This window comes from Sylvia atricapilla, chromosome 2 (genome assembly GCF_009819655.1).
Source record: "Sylvia atricapilla isolate bSylAtr1 chromosome 2, bSylAtr1.pri, whole genome shotgun sequence".
Classification (NCBI taxonomy): domain Eukaryota; kingdom Metazoa; phylum Chordata; class Aves; order Passeriformes; family Sylviidae; genus Sylvia; species Sylvia atricapilla.
In genome coordinates, this window is record NC_089141.1 from 36,802,318 (window position 1) to 36,827,404 (window position 25,087).

At 42.3% G+C, this 25,087-nt stretch overlaps 1 protein-coding gene across 1 annotated transcript in view; it reads right to left on the reverse strand.

Moving 5' to 3' along the window:
• Positions 1 to 25,087, reverse strand: part of MAML2 (mastermind like transcriptional coactivator 2) — a 211,936-nt gene that overhangs the window by 11,500 nt on the left and 175,349 nt on the right. Inside the window, exon 4 of the mRNA XM_066312940.1 lies at positions 1,751 to 1,954. Within this exon, the coding sequence (XP_066169037.1) occupies positions 1,751 to 1,954 (204 nt within the window). The remainder of the gene's footprint in view (positions 1 to 1,750; positions 1,955 to 25,087) is intronic.

The window sequence follows — 25,087 nt, forward strand, 5'->3', positions numbered from 1 at the left end:
TTTCAGCTTGTCATCTCCATCCACAGCCATGCCCATCCCTCCCCTCACTCTGTCTTCCCACACTGAAGGGGTGACCACAAAACCCGAAAAATCCTTGCTCTTTGCTCCCCCCAGCTCTCCTCAGTGGGGATACCAGCAGGACACATGGCTAGCAAGGATGGCGCTGGGCTGGCTGTTTTCATGCCACTCAACATTGCCCTGTGCTTCCCTGTACATGTGTGAGGTGTTGTCTTTCCTCTTACATTTGGAGTACAAGAATGGGTGCAAGGACAGCAGGTAAGGATTGCAGAAAAAAATATTAATTGAGGAGTTTTACTTTTTATTTATTTTGAGCTTGCAGGGTACATGTCTCTGGTGAGAAGATAAAAATCCAAGTCCTTGAACTGAAACCTGACTAACTTCCCTGTGCTCATAAAGATCTGGAAAGAGCAGGCACCAGACTAAATGATCAGAATCAGTGTTGATTTTATACCTCCGAAGTGCTACTACTCACTCATGAGACATGGCTCCTTGGGATATGTGCCCCCATGGCAGGAAATTGTGAGTTTAGTGCACATGTGCCTTTACTGACAGCTGCTGGGACAGCATCACACCTCTTCTGCAATGTGCACAAGTTTTGTGCTCAGCTGCCAGAATGGCAAACCAGCTTGTCAGTGTGAAAAAGTCAGGCCCTGCCTGATAATGCAAGGCCATCTGAATAATTTGGGGATAAATGCCTGAAAACAGCATGCATATGGACCTTCTAGTGAAAAAATCTGTATTTTCTTCTCACAGGAGCACTTAAAAACACTGGGAGAAGAGCCTTTCTTGCGTTATTTAGACATTTCCACAATTCATGACAGGAGTGAGTGGTCTGATTAAGATTTGTAAGGTTTGTTTTTATATCCTGCTCAACCTGAATCCTTGTGAAGAAGACAGACTGCCAGGAAATCCCTACAATTCATGTAAAAACCGTAGACAAGTTTTATGTGTGCTTCTACGTACTCAATACAAAAGCAAAGCCAAGCTGATTAAATTTACATTTTATTTAAGAGAAGCTATTTGAGCAATTAAATTTTGGTTCTGCTAAAAATTCTGAGAGAAAACTGCAGCACAAAGAGCTGACTTGAAACTTTGTTTTTCTTCTGCATAAATCAAAAAGTCAAGAACTATTTCCTTTATAAAATCCCCCATGTCTCCTAAAATGGACAGAAACTCCCAACTAGTCTCTCAGATACCAAAGGAGAGAGAACTGAGGACACAGCCCACAGATATCTAGAAATGCAAAAATAAACCCAGAGAAAGTAGAACTCATATATGATCCCAGCCAAGCACACAAACTTGTGTTGAACCCCAGAATCAATCCTGATCCTTGTTAACACACAGGCATTTTACATTCTGCTGACTGGGTGACAGATCCTAGAAGTAAACTTTCCTCTGAGGTCAAAGTAGCAGAGCAGTGCACCTTGGTTTATCTTGCAAAGAAAACCACAGACAATACTCATATGCCTCAAAACCAAGCATATGCTTGGACCATTCTTGTAATGAAACTGCAGTAGCTGGGACACTTGAGTTGTTTCGTATAGATTGAAGAGGGTTTCAAAAGAAGCTTAGGAAAGTGTTGAAAAATACAAAATACACTCTTGAAGTGCTAGGCATTGCCAGAACAACCTTGAACTTTTAGGGGGCTTTCTTCTTGGTGTCTTAGCTTTCTTTTCTATTGTTTTTATGACAATATTTTCCATGTAAAATAAGAAATAAGTAAACTTACAGCTTCTGCTAACATCTGCTGCTGTAGAAGGAGTTGTTTTTGCTCCATCATTTGCCGTTGCAGAGCCTGTTTCTTTTCTATCAGCTGCTGATTCAACAGTGATTGCTGGGATGAGTTCATGTAACCACTTCCAGTGTTTGGATTTGAGCAAGAACTGGAGCTTGGAGTGGGGCCAGCTCCCTGGCCTACCACAGAGTGTTGTTCCTGAAACAGAAGAAATGGCTCGTGAAGGATGAAAATAATAACAAGCATCAAGAAAAGGAAATAATCCTTTTTATGTGATTAGCTGAAGTTCAGGACACAGCCCACAGACTCTCAGGACAAGTAACCGATACAAAGGCTTTGACAAAGTAAGAAGGGGATTGAGTAACTTCATCCCTCAGGAAAGACTCTGAAAATGTGCCAGGTGGTTCCAGTGGAAAACCTCAATATTGCACCAGGAGCTTGGGAAACATCAACAGAAGTAACGGAGCTGTCCTGGGAATCTTTCAGGAAACGTGCATCGGGCTGTACAGCAGTTTGTTTGACCACAAGGGAACAAACTCGGCGTCTGCTGGTTCCTACCATCTGGTGAACAGCAGGGAGAAGCTGCAGACTTATTGCTAGAAGTGCCATCTATTCTTAGAAAATACAGAGGTGGTAAGTTAATACTTCACAGTGGAGTGAATGGTGCTGCTTTCATCAGTCCCCGTCATCTCCTTGACAAGAGCAATCTCTGAGAGACTGCTAATTGAATCCCATTAGCAACACGATTAAATAGGCTTAGACTGTATCAACTTCCTCAGTAAAATAAATGTGTAACTGGGAAGGACCTTGAAGAGTCTTTTAGGGTGGTCTTTACAAGGGACCTGGATCTGCTTTCTCTTTCCACTGTGCAGCTCCATAACGAAGGGATGGCAAAAAGTCATCTTAGAGAGCAATGGGGAAGGCACTGAGAACTCAAACCATGCTCATGCAAGATCAGAATGTACATGGAATGACAGTATGCTGCTCCTTTTCTCATGGCCATTATTTCCTTTGGCAGCAACGTGTTTTCTTCCTACTTGCTCCAGCAGGGTTTGGTACTTGGGCCTTTACCAAATGTAGGAAATAGCTTTCTCAGTACACACACAAAAATACTCAGCCTATGTTGGATCACTCGATACCCATGTATTTCTTAGACACACAGCTACAAAGAAAATGGGATACACTGAAGAGGTCGCAACAACCAGGAGACACATCCATTCTCTGACCCCACTTGCCTGCAATTCGCCATAAGAACCAAGCACATAACTCTGTATAACCTAAGAGGCAGCAGCATTTTTGTCTTGCAACACAAGACTCCACAGTGGGAGTCTGATGCTCCTTGTTACGCAGCAGTTTTCTCAATACCAAGGTGTAGAGCCAAGATCTGGAATCCTGTCCTAGTAAAGCTCTGCTCCATGGCCATTGTCCCCCATGGCATTTGGGCAAATACAGGCTGAGAGGCACTGAAACAAGGATTGGTCATCCGTAGCCTACCCGTGCCCTGAAGACCATGGAGCATTGATGTTTAGCACTTTGCAAACTCCAGGGAAGATCATTCCTGCGCCTTAGCTTTTGCATCCCTCCCCTCCCCAGCAGCACACACACTCAGTACAGACTAATCCCACTTATCTTCCTACCATCTGGCATGGAAGAAACACAGTGATTGTTATGGGTATTTCTATTTTAAAATAACTCTGTGGCTTCTAGATGGGGCCACATGAGTGCGTAGCTAGTTAGATAAAGTATTTGAAGACTGTTACTGAAATAAAAACCATGACTTTCTTCTGGAGCCACCTGCAGCCCCCAAGGCAGTGTTACAAACCCACCCTTCAAATTTATTGGGCTCTTGCACAATTATATCCTGCACACTTTCTTTCAGTTCCAGAAGGAATCTAGGATTGCTCGGCACTGCCACATTTTTCAGCCCTTATGTTAGCTGCAAGATAGAAAATACCTCCTCTCAACAGACCTGCTTGCCAAGTCGTTGCGCAAACTTTTTTGTCTTTCCTAAAATATTTTGAAAAGAAAAATATGTTACAATAAATTGGCTTTGACTTCTATATTCAAATGACAACTCTAGCTTGAACCCAGCCACATGTTCCATCCATTAATAGAATTCATCTGTTGCATTTTTGCACAGATAGTGCAGGCTCCCCCGAATGTGCTTTCAGTCCTATGTACAAAAACCAACAAAGCCTAAGTTTTTCTTTCCCTCATTCCCTACCAGCCCATATAAGCGGGGGGCGGGGGGTGGAATTTGTTTTAAGATAAACTGTGTAGTGTTCATTCACAGTATCTATCAAAGAAAGCTCTTCTGTAATAGCCATTGGCACAAAACACCAGCTGCTTGGCAAACAGACCCTGAGAAAACAGTGTAAATCATCAACTTGGAGCCAGGTTGGGATTTTTTGCCTTTGGTCCTTTCTCTGCTGTTCATGAAATGTCAGTGTGAGCCTATGAATCTACGATGTGTTACTTCTCCTGCCTGCTGATCTTCCTCTTGCAATGGGAGAAGGAAGAACAGTTTCCTAATAAATCAGGGACAAGCTGCACAGCAGTTTGACCTTTCATGAACCAGTGCTATCGAGCCTTGCTCTAACCCTGCACTTCCATCACTGCAATTCAGTCAGCAGAAGGGTTACAGCAGAAGGGTTGCTGTCAGAGATGTGGGGGTCTGCCCCTGCACTAGGACAAAGCACACCTTTTGACATCCCTGAGAGTAAGGGCAGAATTGCAGGTTTGGGTTGGAGTCACCCTGCTTTTGTTAAACTGTTTCATCCTGCCCTAAGCCCAGCTTTACTGAAGCAGCTTTACTACAATTCCACACACCTAGAGCTGCTGGTTTTTAGTGTCATTTCTGGGTTCCCATGCTGCAGTTCATGCGGTTTAACTTTGAAAAGCTGTGACCAAAGAAAGTCTGGAGTGGGACATGCCTGTCCCCTTGCCCAGGGGCACCTCTGCCCAGCAGGCTGCAGAGGCAGCCCAGCGTCCCTCCAGCTGGGGAGCCCTGAGTGCTTGCCTGCACAGTGTCCCCACGTTGTTTCCCTGCATGAGGAAGGTAATCTATCCACTTTGCCCCCAAGGAGGCAACATGATGGGGAGCACATCCCTGCAGACAGCCAGGTGTCAGGGACTGGCTGGAAGCATCACACCTCCAACAGGTACAAATGTCCACTTGGGTTTGCCCCCAGTTTCTGTTGGCACTGTTACCCCCACTTGTTGGTGCCGCTCATGCATGTTCCATGTTCCTTCAGCCCTGCAAATGACCTACAGCTCTTTTAGGGCCATCCGTGGTGCCAGCTGAGGCTGGGTTAGTGTTCACCAACCACCACAAAATCCCATCTACCCTGTCAGAGCTGAAGCTTCAATATGGTGATGCTTGACATACAAAGCAGATGTGTTGCACCATGTTATTTGATGTTACAGTGACATATAAAACCTCTGAGATGCAGAAAGACAGTGAGAGCCGCTCAGAGCTGGTAGCACAACTGTGGTTTTGTTCATAAGCATCATAAGCATTATGTTCAAATGTTTAAATCAGCAGTAAAGAAAGGATTTAAGACCAAGTTTGCCTTTCACTATCCCTGCTGAGCTGATTTGTGTCCATATAAATGAAGGGATATTTTGGCTTCTAATACATATATGAACTTCATAAAATAGACTTTTCTTTTTCCTCTCCTCTTCTCTCCCTCTCCCTCCAAAGCTTGTCAGGAGCTCTGAAAGCCTTTTGCAAGCTTATGTTTCTCCATTCTTAGTGTAGAAGTGGTTTAAGGACAGTTGGCTGGAAAAGGACATGCAAACCTTTCCTCTCTTTCTCCTGGAAATGCTTTGAATTGATGAATAATTTTGATGGGACAGAAGGGAAACAATGGTCAATTTTGTACAAAACCACAATGCCCACAGAGGCTGTTTGCTTCCCAGCCAGGAGCCCTGACATCTGTGCCACAAGATGAACTTCTCCTTCTTGCAGATTTTCCCTCAAAAGGAAAAGGGAAATTTTTCCACCTTTCTGTTCCTCTGCGAGGCAACTCATTCTGTGCCCTGTGTCAGATCAGGAGTGACAGCTCTGACTTTTGCTCTTCTTTTGCATCAGTTCTGGCTTAAAGAAACAAAGAATTAAAAGGAGAAAGGAAAAGTCTCCAGATCCATTTATGGAAGCCTGCTCGGTGACAGATGCCTGCCTTACAAAAAGCTGCTTCCAGGGGAAAGGAAGTGCAAAGTCCTGTTCATCTGGTGACCAAACCTAAGCGTGATGTCCTCAGTCATAAGCAGCTTGATTCAGTTGTGTTAATTGGCATCATGGGCTTGTGCAGCACTTCGCTGCAGGCTTACAGTGAAGATTGTGAAGGAAAAGGCTCCTCTGTTGATTTCTTCAAGGCACCAGTGGCTGTACCAACAATGTGAGCTTCTCAGGGGCTTTCTGGTTTGACTGCAAACCACCCTGGAAAACTGAGCACTTGGAAAAGGAGAAGGATGAAAGGGGAGAGGAGAAGGAGAATGGTTCAACCAAGCCCTGCAGTGTGTCAGAGTAGTGCAAGGCTGGTAGCAAAGCCCAGGCCCCTGTGAGCCTCCACAGCCTCAGCTGGCATGCTCCTTCCACAGCCACAAACTGAGGCTCTCCTGCAGCTGCTGGGCCAAGCACTTAGGCTTATTGAGAAGAGCTGGTCTGACTCATGCAGCTTTAGGAAGCTGAGCACAGGGTGCTTAGCTGAACAGCCAGTTTCAGTACCTGCCAGCTCTTTTCTAAGCCACCTCTTTTTTGCTGCATTTAATGGAAGCAGATATACACCCTTTCTGCTAAATACTGGGGCTCTCATGGTCGTTTAAACTCCCAGCTCTGCCTGCTTGTGTCCTTGCCTCAGACAAGAAAACAAAGCTTCAGCAGGACCACAGCAGAGTGCCTCTCAAATAAGAAGTCTTTCAGTTCTAGTGAAAAAGCTAAAGAGTTTTCGTGTTTTTAGGAATAACTCCCACCCTTGACTGGAGTGCAGAGGGCTGCTTTCTGTGCCATTGTATACTGGGAGAGCACCAAGAAGTTCCTGAGGTTAAACTCATGTGCAACAGCTGAGGATCTGATCTGTGTATAAGGAAGTAAGACAGACTGGGGACAAACATAGCCAAGCAGATTCTTACTGTTTGTTCAGCCTGATGTATCTTCCTGAGCAGCTCAAACTCATTCAACATTTTTGATATCTGAAATACACAGCATAAAAGTTTAGGTCTCTAACAAAAACCTTAGAGCAGATTCTCTCTAAACTGCCTGCTGCAGATCTCCCTTCACTATACAGAGAGATGGGGCTGTATAACTAGGCTTCAGATGTTTAATTTAGACAACTGAGTTAGGAACCCAGATTAGATGACAGGAACATTCTTTCGCACTCTTCATCTTGGATGCTTCTAGTCACACTGGAGTAAGATGTCTGGAAGGGTGAGTATGAACACCCAATGATTTGTCAAGCAAAAGTGGATGACCTTCTAAAGGTCTTGTATAGAGTGACCTAAAAGCCTCCCAAATTAACCAGGCAGAAGATACTATCATAGGTTGAATTTCCCCTAATACCTGTCAGAGAATATTTTTATGCCTTCCAGAAAGATTGCTTTTATATATATAAACAGCATTTGAAAAACCTGAATATTGCAAGATCTCAAGAGGTGGTTTTGCTGTGACTAATATCCAGAGATGCAGCTGGATGAAGGCTGTAAAATAGTTCCTTTCAGTAACTTTGTGGAGTGTTTATAAGAAGTTGGCTCAGCCACACGGGACTATCTTCTGTGTTTTTCTCCTGAGAACATCTGAGCTCTCAGGACAAAAATTTCAGGGCCGACCATGTTTCCAAGGAACATACACAAGGAAACATGGACACTAACATTGCAATTTCACAAGCCCAGGCTGTCTGCCAGAAATATTTGTGCCTTCATCCATCCAGGGAAAAGAAGCAAATGCTGTGTCACTCCTTCAACAAACTGAGTGGTGGAGCCCAAAGAGGAAATGCAGACTAATCCCTTCAGACACTGAAACTGGAAAAACTCCTGACAGTAGGGAGCACACATCTGATTTCTGCATCCTCATGGTCTAAGTCACCCATTGGAGGGGTATGTTTGGACCTCAAGTGATGCAACAGGTATTCATCATGCAGAGGGATTAGTATTTCAGCAAACCCATCTGCTGCAGCTCTCCCTGGAAGATCTGGGGTGTTCAGGCTTTTTAAAAGGACATTTTTTTGGACACCCTGAAATTTAAGTGCACTTCATAAGTGTTTTCAGAAATAGGTCACACTGTGCAGAATCTCAAACATAAAAATGGGTGAGCAAATCCCTGAAAGAAGCCAATCCTCACTTTGACAGATAGTTAGTTATTTGTGCAATTCTTAATAGAAACCTATTATAGCACTTTGCCTGCTCAACACCAACAGGGAAGCTGCTCACACCCAAGATCCCTGTGATCGTATTTTTAGATTTATTTGTAGTCCTGCCATAATCCCTTGTCAGAGAGCTGCACAGTCCCATAGCCACTAGCAGGCACTCTTAGAACATCAACCCCAACTCCTTAAACTTGGGCAAAGTGGGAGCTGCATCTTGCAGGGTGCAAGGCTCAGATTCAGCCCTTGCACCATCACATAGCAACAGACCCAGGAACAGCGCCTCATTACCAGCCTTGTCTGACAATCAAGTCTTTAATGAGAACAAAGGTTGACAGTGATTAATCATTAAGACATTTCTTGTTCCTTGCTGCACGTGTTGAAGGCAGCCTCCTGCCGAGGCAGTCTGGCAGATTTCCTGTCTGCTCTGTACCAGGGCCCGTGTCCGGACACACAGGGATGTCTTTTCCCAAAGCCAAGCACACAGATGAATGTCTTGTCTCCATTTCTGAGCACGGCAAATTCGGAATGCATGTGCATTCTGCAAAAATAATAAACCCTCAGCTGTAAATTTGGTTGCTGTATATTCAGCAAAATGACCTAAAGGAGATTTGTTCATGTCAGAATTTTTCCCAGAGACATCAAGGATGGATTATTAGTATTTTACCATGTGCACCATGATGAACTTTTAATGTCATCTTCAGGCATAATGTATATGTGAAGGCGTCCATTTTAGAAATATTTTGTTTATTTGTAATGAAAATAACACACACGTGTTGAAAGTCCAACAGAGGAGGTTATTGTGAAATGTCTGCATCAGAAGAGGAATGTTGGCTCCATCAAGTCAATGGCAAACCTCCAGCTGACTTCAACGGGGCTAGAATTTTCTCCCAAATATCCATCCAGCCACAGGGGCATGGTGTCACTTTTGGCTTGCAGTGACCTCATCTTACACTTTTTGGACAAAATACCTCATTTGGAGATACCAGCAGAGAGCTTCCACTGATGTATTTGGGCAAAGACTATCCCGTGCTCTGTATGGAGCTCCATTTTTAAATACCTGATGACCTCTTATTCTGAGATAAGTTTGCCAATAAGCATGAATGATGAAGACTCCTATCTAGTACTGAACAAAACCAAACACATAATAATTTGCTCTACTTCAGCATTACCATTTGCAATGACTGCAATATGCAATATCTACACTACAACTAGCCAAACCCTTTAGTTTACCATCACACAATTGCAGGAAACGAAATGAGGGAGGTTTAAGAAACTGCCCCTCCTCTAGCTGGAACAAGAGCTGGTGTGAAGGGACCTGTTCTGCCTAGCACTACAGGACAAGGTACGTGCATACTTGCAGGTTCTGTGCTTCCATTAAGGAGTGGTAATTTCCAGCTGAAGCAGTGAAAACTTCGTAAACTGGTTGAATTAGACGCTTGTGATTATCTGTCTGTATCTTTAGTAGGAGTATATATTATCTGTGTATATGTATGCCTTATTCATTTAATAAATGTTCTTGTCTTACTGCCATATGTTTATTATCTTTCACAAAAATTATCTAGCCTGAGGTTGATACAGAAAATTTCCACCCACTTAGAAAAGCCATAATCAATTGAAGCAAGCGCCTTGCACAGGGAAGTGCTGGGTAATTCAGTAACAGGTGACTCTCTCATACATACATGTTTCTATTTCAACATTCTGTTTACAAAGCAGTGCTAAGAAAGACACTGGTATAATGTTACTTTGTTGGCATCTTGCCTTATCCTCATGTTTCCCCCTGGCAGTGACTCTGACAGTCACAGTAAAGCAAAGGGTACGTGGGCTCTGTACAGGGAGGTGTGCTCCAGAGCTTGCTGTGGACACCTGGGCTGCTAGGATTCCATGGTGCCAAATGAATGAGGTATATCATATATGATTCACCCTCCCTGTTAATTGTCTGTGGTTTAAACAAATTCGTGTCACTTGTAATTAACAAGCACAAGTATATATATATAATATTATATGGAAATTTTCTTCAAGCAATAAAAAAGCAAAGTGAATAACATAAATGCCAATTCTTCTGTGGGAGGAGGGAGCAGGCAACCTGAACAAAATATTTAATGAAGAAAGAAAAAATAATTAAACATGCAAAACAATAACAACAACAGAAACACCGCATGACTGGAGCCAAACACTTCAATTCAAATGAGCACAACGTGGGTTACATGACTGTCAGAGACACATACTGAGATCAAAGCTCCCCCCTGCTGAGGATACACAGCAAGAACATGAGCATCCTTGAACTGGAGCCTCCTGGGATCAGCCTTGTAACACCAACAGCTCTGAACTCTGATGACAAATGATGGCCAACACTGAAAAGCAATGTGTGAAGAGTGGCTCTGACCTGCATCTCCCTGCACTGATTGAAGCTGCAGAAGGGACCTGCCTCAGGTGGGACTGGTCCTCTTTGTTCCCAGTTACCTGTCCCAGGGCAATGACTGATGCTGACCCAAAATCAGCATCTGGGGCTGGTAGCAAAGTGTCACTGGGCACAGAAGCAGGGTGTGGGACAAAAACAAATGTTTTCCAACTGGGACAGCCCATGGCACTGGTGCAAGTGCACAATGCATGGTTCAGTGGAGCAGATTTGACTGCCCATCTATGCAGTTTTAAATGAGTCCTTATCACATAACCCAAACTGTGGTCTTCCAGCTCCTTTCTTTATGACAACCACTGTCTTTGTTATAAAACAACTTTATTTGATGGGAGTTAATTTGCAGGAATTGACATAACCCTAAGATCCTGCCATCCCCTCTTACAGTCTTGATGACTGTGATAAAATGGTGCCAGTGGCTGCAGCTGCCTGAGGGTTTGACAAATCTACCTATCCCTCATCTGTCTGTGCCAAGAGTAGTTTCATTAAAATATGAAAATACTAGGTTTCCTAAAAAGCACTCCTGGGATTTGACTAATTTTTCATTATGGTCTCAAGATGTAGTAATCAATGTGTTTTTTTCAGGTTCCAAATACTTCTCTGCAGTTCCAAATACTTCTAAGAGTCAAGCAAAGAGTAAAGTCAGGACTCTGAATTTTAGGAAAGCAAAATTCAGCCATTCAAAGGCTTAGTCAATAGGACTCCATGATAAAGGGACAAAGGAGCACAACATAGCTGGCAGATCTTTAAGAATGCTTTCCTTAGAGCACTGGAGCTCTCAATCCTCAATCACCAGATGTAAGAAATCAGGAAAGGGAGGCAAGAGACCAACATGGATGAGTCAGGATCTGCTGGTCAAATTAAAGGGCAATAAAGAACTGAACAGGTAGTGGAAGCAAGAATAGGGATCCCAGAAAAAGTACAGAAATGGTTCCCAGGTGTGTAAAGATGGGGTGAGGAAGGCCAATGTGGATGGAGCTGAACTTGGCAAGGGATGCTGGGAGTAACAAGAAGGGCATGTACAGCTACAGAAAAGAAAAGACAATGAAAGCTTTACCCCCTCAATAACATGAGTGGCAAACTGGTTAGAATGGATGATGAGATACTCAACAACCTTTTGCCTCAGTCTTCACTGGCAATCTCTATTCCCACTTTTAGTTGTAAACTAAAAGACTGCAGATTCAATCTAGATATAATGAAGAAATTTTTTTATGAGATTGGTGAATCACTGGAACAGGTTCCCCAGAGAAGCTGTGAATGCCCCAGCCCCGGAAATGTTAACAGTCAGGTTGGACGAGACTCTGAGCAACGCGATCTCCTGGAAGGTGTCCCTGCCCATTGCAGGGGACTTGGACTAGATGATCTTTAAAGGTACCTTCCAGCTCAAGCAATTTTATGGTACTAAGACTGTTTTACTGGGCGGAGTAACAGAGTTAGAGTTCATCCACTTCTGCTTTCAGCCCTGCAGAGTTTATCTCTTTGCCTGGCCAGGAACCCCATCATGGGAATTAATCTTCTGCCTCATTGCCCCTCTGGTAGCATTACCAGGCATGGTGGTTTATCTGCTGCCAGGATAAAAGGTTATTTCAAAGGTAACATAGGGCCACTAATGCTCTATAATGGCACAGGCCCTTCAAGGAGCATCTGGCATCTCACTGAGCTCAAAGAAAAGTGCAAGAGTGCTCGGATGTAGTGAGTTGTTTCTTCTGTTCTTTATCTCCAAGCTTTAAAATGCTGAAATGGAGCCAGCTAGAGAGGTCAGAATAGCTCGATCCACCAGGGACCAGTCCTGCCTTGGACAGCATGCCTGGGAGGAATTATCTGAGGAAGGTCTTCATTAAATCAGATGAAGTAAAAAGTGAATTATACTTCTGGCATTTATTTAAGCTATTTACTGCCCAAATCTCGCAGCGTGGGAAAGAATAACAGACTATCCAGAGCCTGCCGTATGCCAGCTATCAGATAACGTGCAACTCCGGAGAATGGGAAGGCTGGTGCCAACAAAAACTTTCTTGGACTACTTCTGCTCATTTTGTATTATTCTTGTGCAAGAGCAGTAAAAACCTGTTTTGCATCCCTGTTTTTAAATAGACTTACTCTCTTATGAAAAAGAACAGGTGGACAGGGTATCACTGTCCTGTTTTCTTTCTCTGAGCAGGCACAAATGCAATTGCCTTTGTCAAATCACTGTCATATTTTGCTGTGGTATTTTCCACATTTGGGATATAGCAAAGATAAATACCCCACAGAGCAAGGGGTAGAGGGCTCTGGATAGCATTTTATAATCACACTGTCTGCCCTGCCAGACAACCCATACGCTTTGCTGAGGGGGACACAATGCTCTCTTCTGGCAATGCCTTTGAAGAGACATTGGGGAGATGCAAGTTCCGCCCCCATCTTCACATAGTTGGTCACAGCCACACTGTTTAATAAACACATAAACTAAGAAAAGACCCTCTTTATTGCTATTGCTATCTATTGCTAGTTTTTTAGGGCCCAGAGTGTATCCTTCTCACTGTCTAGTGGCAGAGATGAGGTGCTAAAAAGTACAGTGAGGAGCTTTCACTGGCATCTGCAATCCCCATTCAGCTGTGTTGGACCAGACAGCTCAGATAAAACAGTGAAATAGAAACACCCAGCTGACCACTTAACTGTGTGTACAAGGAGAGAGAGAGCAAAAGGAGAAACCAGCTGAACTAAATGAACTACCTGAGTTGTACTACATTCTGCAAATAGTTGGTTAGACACCACAGAAATTAAAAAATAAAGGCTTGGTTTGATTTGAATTCCCTGTAGAGGTCATCTCTTCACAGTCCTGGCAGTTGGACAACAACAGAGGGCAAGGAAGAAGCACTGATTTATTGCAAGCCTGGATTATTTTGGATTTTAGATATTCTAAACCTGCATGTTTGCTCTACAGCAAAACAATCTTAATCTGTGACATCCTTTTCCTATCCTAAAAAGCAAAAGCTGAATTCATTCTTGGGCCATAGACAGCACATGTCTCCCTTAACTCAAAAATAAGGTTTAAATGGGATTTACTTGGCTCACTGGTTTGTACTGTCTGGCATAGAAAAACATTTTATCCAATAACTGCTTTGCAGGCTTTTCCTGCAAGCAACCTTCCCTGTGGGTCACACAAAAGTTTCTGGTAAGTTTTTAGAACTCACAGCCAGGAGAAGCCTACCAGGAGACTATGTGGATCTAATCAATAGAAGGAGACTGATACAGAAGACTTCACATACCTTTGGTAATCAGAAGGGCAGAAGTATTTTGATGTATCAAGCCATGGGTTCAGAATATTTAAAATATCATGATAGAATGATACTGGAGGGCAAGGACTTGTGATATGATATTTGTAGGGTTTAACACCAAAACTCTTGATAAATTGTTCTGAAATACTGAGGTTATTAGGGATCTTGATAAAACATCTCTAAAATACTGCGTCCTTCTTGTTATTACAAATCTAGAAGTGATGGAAAATAATGAGAGTTTTCACCAACGATATAAAGTACCTCAAATGGGTGTTGAAATATGTATGATTATGTAAATTAGATTGCTTGAACTAGAAAGGGGAGATTTACATAGTAGTTGGTTGGTAGGTTAAAAAACTCTTTCCACATACATCATGTTCTCCAGACCAAAGAGGTGTCAAATTCAGGGAATAACCCCTTACTAGCAAGGTCTTGCTCTGTAAAAATGCTTCCTTGGTTTTTAATAATGTTAGTTATGCCTCTTGATTTCTGCCCTGCTTCTCTGCAATATTTTTTGTGTGACTAATCAGAGTTGAATCTTACAAAAATAAAGTGTTAATTAAGCTTTATCTAATCTCAATCTAATCTGACAGCAGCAACCCCCATCTGCTGCTCTGCTGTGCGCTCCTATTTGGACCACCTACTATACATGGATAATTAGGTGTCGCAACTACTATGGCATCTGAATCCAGGAGAGTGCTGAGTGATTCCGACAGCCATCTTTACAGCTGGGCCCACCACTCCTTGCTTTCCTAGACATGCAGTGGACAGGACTTCCAGTATTACCCCATCTAGGAGCCAGGAGAAGGCTTGTTTCATACCATTAGAAAGTTTGGTTCCTACTCCCGTTGCCAGGGCTCTTCTGGCTGTTCATGGAGTGAAGGCAAATCGTTGTCTCCAGAGGGTAACTGGCCAAGTCTGGCCTCTGAAATGAATGGGATGAGTCTGGAGGTGCATCTCTTCTCCTGCTGACTGGAGGAGTGTGAGGGGCTAATTTGGACATGAGACTTTCCACTGAAATGAGACAATTCTCGTGTGATGGTAAGAAATCTGAGAAAGTACATGGGTACCAAGTCTGTTGTAACAAAGTTAGGAGCCAAATGCAAACACATTGGAAAAATCCCACTGGGCTTTGGACCAGGCTCTGTCATATAGACAGGTTAATAAGTGGACATGCAGAGAAATACAAATCCAAACACCCTCATGGTTAGACATATTTACTTCTGGCCTGCACCTCTCAAATCCTCTGGGGGAATTACTCCAACCAGTGCTCACCTTCCACACAGAGTCATTTTGCAAGGATAAGGGATGATTTAATGTGTTCTCCTCCCTCGCTCAAATCAGTTATCTAGTCTTTGTCCACACACACTGCATGACCTGATTTTCCTCTCTGAGATAAGTCTTCCTAAGCTGCTAAAAGCTTGTCTGAAAAGCAGCTCAGAGGTCAAGTGAGTAGGATTTCATCATTTCACTGGATATCTTTAAGGAGAAAATGAAAATTTTGTGTTACACTGCTAGTCTGACAGCATTAGACATAAGCTGGGTCCAATGAAATCTTGCAATACTCACTCCACTGGTGGAAAGCACAACTTCTTGAGATACCAGTGCTTCCCTAGCCAGGGCAGATATCAGTTTAAATAAATAAAAACAAATGAAATGGAAAAGAAACATTAAATTAATCATAAGGGTCAGGCAGACACCTTGCAATCTGGTGTCAGTAAAGGTCCCCAGAAAGCCTTTTATTTTCTCCATGAACTTGGACAGAAGTTCTCTGCTGAAATTAGGGGCAAAAGTCCCAGCAGCTGAAGTTGGGGCCATGGGCTCCCCAAGAGTTTGCATGGCTCTGCATGTAGAATGATACCTGGCTTCTGCAATGAGCAGATGCTTAAAGGCACAGTCTACTGAAAATCTGTGGCATAAATGGCACAATGGATACACGGATAAGCAGACAGCAGCTGATCTATTCCTTCCTAACAAAGAAGGACAGCCCTCTTCACAGCTGAGAGACCTATCAGCATCTTTGATATCATTGTTCTTGGGGGAACTGCTGAATAAAGGGTCTCTGTCTTTTTGAGCATAATTACAACTGATTTTTTTCCCTGATAAAGAATGTAGTCATTGAGCCATAATGGCATTATTTGATGACTTAAATTCATCCTCTAATCCCTCCAAAATGGTATAAATTATTGAACAAGTCACTCAACCCTATAAAAGCACTTTAAAAACATTTTGTTCAGCACGATAATGATCAGACAGAATGTAGCAAGAGTTACAGTAAATTAGACTCATGCTCCAAGCTGGCTGCCACTCAATATACTCATAGCTAAATTCTCACCTACTGAGTAAGACACTCTGTCATGGATAAATTAAGACATAGTCAGTTCTAAAGTGTGTTGGCAAGGACCTTTAATTCCTTCCCATTTTTTTACAGAGAACATCCATGTGATTTCTGGAGGTACTATCAGAGAGCTACACAATGTTATGCCTTGGAGAGATGCTGTGGTACCTCTGAGCAAGCTCAGAAACAAGGAAAATTAGTTTGGGTAGAGATAATGTTCCCAGAACACCATTTCTATCATGTAGATTAGCTTTTCAGCTTCTGCCTGAGTTTCTCTGCTGCCAACCTCAAGTGGTGCCATGAGTAAACCCCAAGGTGCCCAGAGGTGAACCTCCCCTGCTTAGTAAACCGCATCCACCAGCACCAGAGCCACTCCTGCAGAATTCTTGTGCTGTAAGTGAGCATATCTACCCCAAATCCAAGACCAACACCAATGAAAGCTTTGCTGTGCACATCATAGCTCATCCTACCCCTTGCCTTTACATGGCAACTGTGATGCCCCAGAACAGCGAGGCCTCTCTATGTCATGGTACTGGGATAACAAAGAGGAATCCTCATGTCCACAGATGGCCCTCATGATCACATATCACTGGTGATCACAGCAACTGCAGAACAGACACTTGAAATACTCAGCTGAGGACATGGTTCAACAGTGCTTGTAATCATCCAAAATTTGTTAGTTTTTATTAGTAATATCGGCATGACAAAATAGTTATTCATGACGCCCCTTAGCTCTGCTTGAGTGTTATCACTGATGGTGACAAATAATGCTTACCAATAATTACAACAACAGTGCTGTAAATTCTGAGTTTCTCTGAGTTACTGATAGGTAGCTGGCAATTTTACAAAACTAAATTGCCTTCACTAAGCATCAGAATCCTGTCTAGGAGAGGTGCTACAATCCTTAGACGTGGCACAGTCATGGACTAGCAGATATTTTGAGCCAGGTCCATTTGACCCATCTTGCAAAACACAGTCTAGGTTTGTTCCTTTGCTGGAATGGACAGCCGGTGTCCTTGAGAGCCAAGCCAAAGCACTGATTTTGCCCAGTTGCCAATGTATTCTGGGAAATTTCTGCTCACAAGCTAAACTTCATCTTGTTTCTCTTCATTGTAACTGATGCCTCAACAGACACCCTGGTCTGACCCACTCTACTGTGTGGGTCACCCTTTCACACCCTTGATGTGTGAAAATCAGTGATAGATCCAAAACATAGCAAGTTCTAGGACAAGTTTCCCCTATGAATAATAGCGGGTTGCAACAGCTTTCACCTATCCCAGATTCTATTCTATTCTATTCTATTCTATATAAATGAGCATAAGAGCTAGCAAACAGCTCCAGTTACCTGAGTATCCTGTTTCCAACAGCAACTGGTAATAAATATCTGGAGTACAGGAAACAGAGGGCAAATAGAGTGCTTCTCCCCCTCATGTAACTTTTTCATGTCAATCATACCTGCATGCATTTCCAGATTTCTCTTGATCACCTTTGTTGCCTTTCTCTGATCCTCTTCTAGAGAGAATGGAACTGTACTGCAGCAGTGAAAATGGGAGTGAATTGTGAATCATGGGTTGAAACATTGGGGTAATGATGTTTTGTAGTCTGCTTTCTATTCCCTTGCCAATATTTTGTACCTGTTATTTGCCTTTCCACTAACTGTTGACCCTGATATTTTCAGAGAACTACTCATAACAACTCAATATATATCTCTGAGCAGTGGCAGTTAAGTCAGAGCTTATGATTTTGTACATAGACACAAAATTGTTTCTTTTAACCATGTCTGTTACTCTGTATTTCTAGACATTCAGCATTTCATAGTAATTTATTTGCCAGGAACCTTTTTTTTTCCCCAGCTAGCTTTTAGTTTTACACTGACTAATTTCTCCTATGTGCAAACTTTTTCACTCTGTTACCCCTTTTAATAGATGTATTTTTCTGTTACACATCAAAGAACTTTGCTTTAATTCCAATGATAAAACTTCTTTATTTTTAAGAACCTGAACATTTATTCACACAGTTTTTTTTCCTAACTTGATATGGCTGTCTCTTAGCCCTCTGATAGTCTAAACTTTTTTTAGATAAGAGTCTCCACATTTTTATATTTATATAGCAACCAAAAGGAAATGGAAGTTCCTTTTAAACAGGACGGGGAGCAGAAAACAGGTGTGTGCTAAAACAGACCCCAAATCCATCCACACCGACACTTCCAACTAACATTCCAGGCTGTACATTCTCTAACCAACCAGTAGACCACATCCAAAGCACAGGAAAAAACTCAAGAATACCAATATGCTGTGCTCTGGTATTTAGAAATACCAGAACAATCCTACACCAGCCAGAACTGTCCTGCAGGGACCTACAGGCTCTGTCCAAGGCTGTCCTTGAGTGACCCTGTCCTGAACCGGTCCTGTATGTACACAACCGCAGAAAGTGCAAACCTGATTGTGCTGACTTTCTGGCTACTTGGGGATGCCTGTACTTGAAAAACCTCAGTTGCCCTCTGAGGACATATGTCCATAGCTTTCATAGGAATGGAGCAAGATATTTAATACTCTATCCTCATCTTCTACTTGGAAGCAAACATGTGAGGTGCTGACACAATGGACACAATCCTAATGTTTGTATCTTGGGGAGAATCAAAGCTGTCACACTTGAATTATTACTTTAAAGCTTAGATTAATACCTTAAGGTTCCTTATTATCACAGGCATGTTTTAAGAAGGGAGGAAAATAAAAGGATCATAGAGAAATTCCTATCATCATGACCTTTCCTGCAATCTTCTGGGGACTAAACCAAGCCTACAGCTGGTATCTTTGCAGGGAAGGGATGGACTGGAGGCTGAACCAGGGTCACTTTCATAAACTCTGAAAAAGTAAAGATTAATATAGGGGGGTTTTCCCCTCCCTAGATATATCAGGCTGGACCATCATTACATTCAGAGGAAAAGATGAAAAAAGAGATTACAGATTTATAGGAGAAATGGAAATATCTGGAAGGCAAGTTTCTGCCTCTTGGAGGAATAATCTTTCAAAGAAAGCATTCAGTGACAGTAATAGAAAGGAAAACTTCTTGATTTGCTTTCTAAGACCTCCATGAGCTTTTCCTCAAAAGACAGAGTTCCATATTTCAAGGCCATCACAAGATCCAGCATTGTTGTACCAGAGGGCAAGGTCAACAAAACAAACACCTGCGCCAGACATTCCCAGCATGGAAGTGTGCAGGACCATTGGGCCTACTTACTGGTTGTCAGACAGCTCATTTAGGAAGATGTGCTAAATGGCCCCATCCAGTTCTGTAATCAGGAATGAGAGCCACCAGAACTATACTTTTCATAGCTTTTCCTGGAGTTGTGTTGTCCCGAGCCGATGTTTTGACCTGGCAAAGGAGCAAGCTTTCTTTTCATCCTTTCTCTGGTATTTTGAGATTCCTATCAGTAGTGCTGGGAGAGCAAAATGTGAATCATATGTAGCAAGAATGGAAAGCTGGCTGAGCATCCCCTGGAGAAGACAGAAGGCATCTGACCCACTGTGGTCACCCTTGCTTTCCATCACTCACCTGCCATGCCCTCCCCAATTCTCTCTTGCTCTACCCTGTTGAGTTTTGAAGATTCTTCACATTTAGATGGGAGAAGATTTGTTCAGTGGGATATTCCCTGAAAACTGGCCTTTGCTAAAGTCCTCTGTGCAACAGCAGCACTCCCCCCTTTCTGTAATGACTCAGATGAGTAGGCCCAGTGACTCAGTGGCTTGGAGAGCTTAAATATCAAGGGACTATTGACAATAGCCTTCCCCAGCTTGAGTAAGGATTACAAATCTCAGTGCTTCAGGATTGAAAGTCTCCCTCAGCACCCTTCCGCCTCTTTAAGTTGTTTGTACCCTCTTTCCCTTGTTTTGCAAAGCCATAATCAGGTAGCACACCAATAAAAACAGTGGAGATAAAAACTTTCTGATTTCCTGCTTAGGCATCCCTTTGGGATCCTCAGGGAACTAAGTCAGCATGAAGAGATCGATGTTATCCCACAGCTTCTGACCTCACAAAACTCAGAAGTGTTTTAGCATTTTCTAAAACTGCAGCTCCTCGGTCTGTTTTCTTTAAGAAAAGAGAATATATGCTCCTAAAATTGTTGCCATATTTCTTCTAAAATGCGAAGGACTGACTTGCCAGAAATGGACTAACCAGTAATGGAAGTTTGAAAGCTGCAAATGAGAGCAGCATGCCCTTATCTCCATGCCAGGTCCTCCCTCCTGCCCACCACAGTGAATGCACATGGCAGCATTAGGCTTCACTAACAGAGAGTAGGCAGCAGAAAAACAGATATCCAGGAGGTGGAAAAACACATAATGGGAGATGAGAGACTGAGCAAAAAGAGAAAGGTTGCTAAATGGGGGAAAAAAATTAAAAAAATGAAAAATAACAGAAAGATTGTAAAAATTTACTATTGCTTTCCCTAATGTCCCTGTCCATACACACATGGGAGGCACCCAGTGACTAAAATAAAGATGTTAAACAGATAAATACATGTTTACATGTTTGTTGTGATATAGGTTAACAACAAGGAGTAGAGGGGATCAAAACATTCTCAAATAATCACACTCTTAAAAGATTACATTAAGCTCTGATACACTGTTGATACATTCAGACAGGAAGAAAAGATTATTTAAACTGAATGTGATTTTTACACATGTAAGTAATTTCATTTGTGCACATTTTTGTTCTGCTTTCTTGGGGAAGGAAAATGTGATGCACTTTGAGTGCTTAAAGACTTCAACTTGACATTTATCTCATTTGTTGAAAACAGATCCCTCTGAACTGATTTAATAAAAGCTTCTAGTGCCAAGTTTCCTTCTTGGAGCAATTGTTTTAAACAGTGAATGAAAGTATTTCAGTACCCTTCCCTCTTTTTTATTCCAGTCCCACAAAATCCCTTTTTTTTTTTACTTTCAGATGTTAACTCTGTTGTTTTTAAAAACTATCAAGTTTGACAATGAGATAGTGACTACTTTTGTTTTGTCCTAAATCCTGTCTATTCCTTCTCCTGCCAAATCGATAAGCAATGAAATGAAGATGGGAAAGAATTAGCACCAAACTTTGTTGGAGCATTTTGGCAGTATGTGTGTTCACAGTGAAAGTAAACAAAACATTATTTGTATGTATTTGCAAAAAGCTATCAAGTTTTATGACAATAAGAAGGCAGCTGCTTAACTACTCCCTTGGCATTCCAGACAGGATTTCAGAGCTCTTGAACTGACTCACATGTCACTTGGCACATTTTGTAGAGGGTACCTAATTTTTCACTAGGAGGGTGATGGAGCATTGCGGCACTGAAAACAGCAGTATTGATCATGGGCTCTGCATACACACAAAATTCTACAAACAGTAGCATTTACAGCCTTACTTCTTCTTCTGGCTACTATTGTTACTTGAGCTGCAATTAGTATTATAATAGTTTAATTTAATTACATTAGGTGTCTTATTGCATTCTGACAAAGAAGTCCTTGGGTATTTTTGTCTTATATGGTGTTAAAGTGCTGGGACAAACGCAAAGAAAATTTTACAGATATGAAAACTAAATGCAGGAAGCTTGGAGAGCTTTCAATTTCATTAGTAGTTAAATCTCAAGAGACACAAATTTGTCCTCCCTCTTCTCCCCAGAAATCCACTTCCTTTTTCTGAACTGGAACAATCCCTTAGTTTCCCAGAGTTCTGCTATCTGGAGATATATATATCACATGAAATTCATGGTGGCAAGGATGGCATAAATGATTGCACTTTCCCATCTCCATATTTTTGAAAGAAATCACCCAAGCAATGTTTCCTCTTTTTTGAGAGGAGCTGGCAATGATGCCTCTGATAGCACAGATTCCCTCTGCAGGAGCAGGTCCATCCCCTCACCTCAAGCAGAGTAGGTGTGCCCATGCCCAAGGGTCAGGTGCCTCATGGAGTAACCCCTCATGGAGACCAGCACAAAAGCCCCAGCAAGCTGCAAATCCTTCAGTGCCCAGTTTTGGGACCCAGGTAAGGGAGAACAGATATGAACTTTCAAGCAAATGAAACATGGGTCATCCAGAGGTCATGTTCTCAAATCCCTGGCCAACTGGCTGCTTGGCTAGTCACCTATGCACCCATCTCTACCCAGCTACCTCTATGACTGCTTATTAGTTTTCATTACCTTATCTCCCCTAGATCTTTGAGAAATGATCGTTGAAGAACCTGAACCGTACAAGTCTCTAATGATTCATGGTCTTGCAAGTCATCACTAAGTCCCTGACTGGCTTCCTTGTAGGACCTCTTCAGATACTGGAAGGAATCCCCATCAATATGTGCATTTCCCCTTTCCTATGACAAAATGATACAGATGTCTTTGTTACTGTCAGCTTATCCAACTCCGGTTTACAGAGAACTTCTATTTAATGACTGCAGCTCAATGACTCTTATTTAGATAGGCCCCCATGTGTGTTGTGCTTGTTTTCTTTTTCTTTTTTAATCATCTGGCATAGCCCCAGATTCTTTCTGATAAATCATATCTAATGCCTGTCTTGTGGTTTTCTGATGTGAACAATAACAACAACAAAATAAAAAATCAAAGTGGTAAAAAGCAATATTAAAAACACATTTAGTGCAATCACACACTGGGGGGAAATGAAAAAAGCACTAAACTCCACCTTCTCTACAACCACCTTGAAAGTTTGAAAGTTACAGTGAAAACGCAGTGGGTTGTAGAGTGAAGCAGTAATGAGAATCAGAGGATTAAATCAAAAAACAATTAACAGTTTTATTTTTGACATGCTGTTTCCTGCTTTTGGATTAAATTTATCTTTATCATTCAAGCATTTGCATAACTGCTTAACTAAGGCATTAGTAGCATTACTCAGGGAAGTTCAACCTTTTGCCGGATTAGAGACACATATTTTTCAGTCCCCAATGATGACAATTATTGTTATTGTGGTTCCTGATATTAAAAGCTTTCCCTTCCAAAGCTTTTTTAGGGTCATTTATCTTTCCACTTACTTAAACTTCTAGATTTTTAACCTTCTATTTTCCTTTATACCAACTCCTACTGATTGCCTTAAATCTTCCTGTTTGACCTGTTTCTCTCTTTCCCCCCCACATGCTCCTTTCCAGGCTCATGCAGCCACAAACAACAGTGGTGGCTGTGATTCAGCAGCTGCTTGGCCAACAAGGGCTGGACAGCCATCCCACGAGGAGGAAAGCAGCCGCTTCAGCTCTCCAAGCTGCAGAGAAAGTGGGAGGTGGGATTCACCCCTAGCTAGTGGCTAGACATAGAGCATTAATTTAATCTTCCGTATCATTTGCTCACAGCTGCTTCCAACGCGGCTTTTCCTTCTGACAATGTCCGAACTTCCCAGCAGATGGCATCTCCTCCCAACTTCTACCTGAGCTCGCCATGTGCCCAAAGACAGAGCCTGCACCCGCTTTCTTTTGAAACGAGCAGATTTACATTCTATCTGTGCAGGAAACATGCCCAAGGGAAGTGCAGACAGGAATGAACCTACACCGTTACATGTCTATTTTGCAGCTCAAGCTACTTATGTTTCTCTCAATGTTCAGACAATTATGGATTTTTCACTGCTGGAGAAGACTTGGTGTTTATTTGTAAACCAGCTCTAAACAGCAACCAAAGAGTGCAAATAATTTGCATCTATTACAACGGGAACTCCAAAATGGAGTATGAGTTACTTGGCAAAACCAAATGGAAGCTACAATAACAAGGGCAATGAGACTGATGTACAAGACCTTCCCTTCTTAAGCAGCTGCTGGAAAACTGGAATGGTTGCAACCCTTAGCCAGACACTGCATGAACACGTGCAGTAGGAGAACACTTGTCTTTCCCTGTATGGCTGCACAATGTCTTTCTGTTTCACCTCTCAGGACAACGTGAGCATGACTGAGTCACACCAAGACTTTTGTCTCAGTGGTTTGGTAAATTTCGATAGGTAGGATTTGGATAAAGCTTTGACTGGCACAGCCAGAGCAGTACTGTCACCTCTGCACCTCTACAGGTCCAGCTCCAAATGCTCCTCAGAGCCTGATTCCTTTGTAGGTTACAAAATAAACAGGGAGGGACAGGTGACAGAAAGCTGAGGAGGAGAGCTTTGGAGGAGGATGGTGGGAGAAGCTTTCAGGAAAAATGTGAAGGATATAGTGATGGAATGCACTGCAAGAAGAATTTAGGACAATAGCTCTTCTTGGGGCACCATGCTGGCTAAGTCCAGCTCTATTCTATGTCTTAGCATTGCTTCACTGACCAGTGAAAACCAGTATGCTGAAATGGCTACCAAATGAACAAACAGAATTATGCTACTGGGTTCATGTGACCACACATGAATTAACTATTCCAACTTAGCTGTGAAACACTGAGAATTCTATGTGAATAGTCCAAAGTTCAAAATCATGCCTCCAGGTAAAATAAAGCAAGTGAGTTATCTGATATCAGGATTTGCATCAATGCCCTGCAAACAGAAAATGAGATAAGTATGTAGAGCAAATGAGCCACTTTCTCAGATCTAACTTTTGACAAGATGGTCTCCCTGAATACAATCTGCTGAGAATACCAGTGAGTCACATTCAGAAATGGATTTAATAAGTAAATAAACTACAAATACAGAAATTATAGCAAACAAGGAGCTAAATCAAAGACAATTTTTTTTTCCTGCATTAAGGCTTAAGAAGCCTGCTCATATGAAATATGATTAGCACTGGCACACTTCTTGTAATTTTTATATTTAATATTGTTAATAAACTACACCACTTGTGCTCACCATGCTGCAAAGATGGGGATCTTAGAGTGCTTTCAGCTGCAAGTTGACCTAAGGCTTTTATAAGCAGATGTCTCCTTCTTGGAAAGGCAGACAGAGCCAAGACAGAAGTTGAAGATGAAAACTGTATGTATCATTTAGTTAAAAATCCTGTAAAAATAAAAGCTGGGTCTCTCTAGCATGCGTG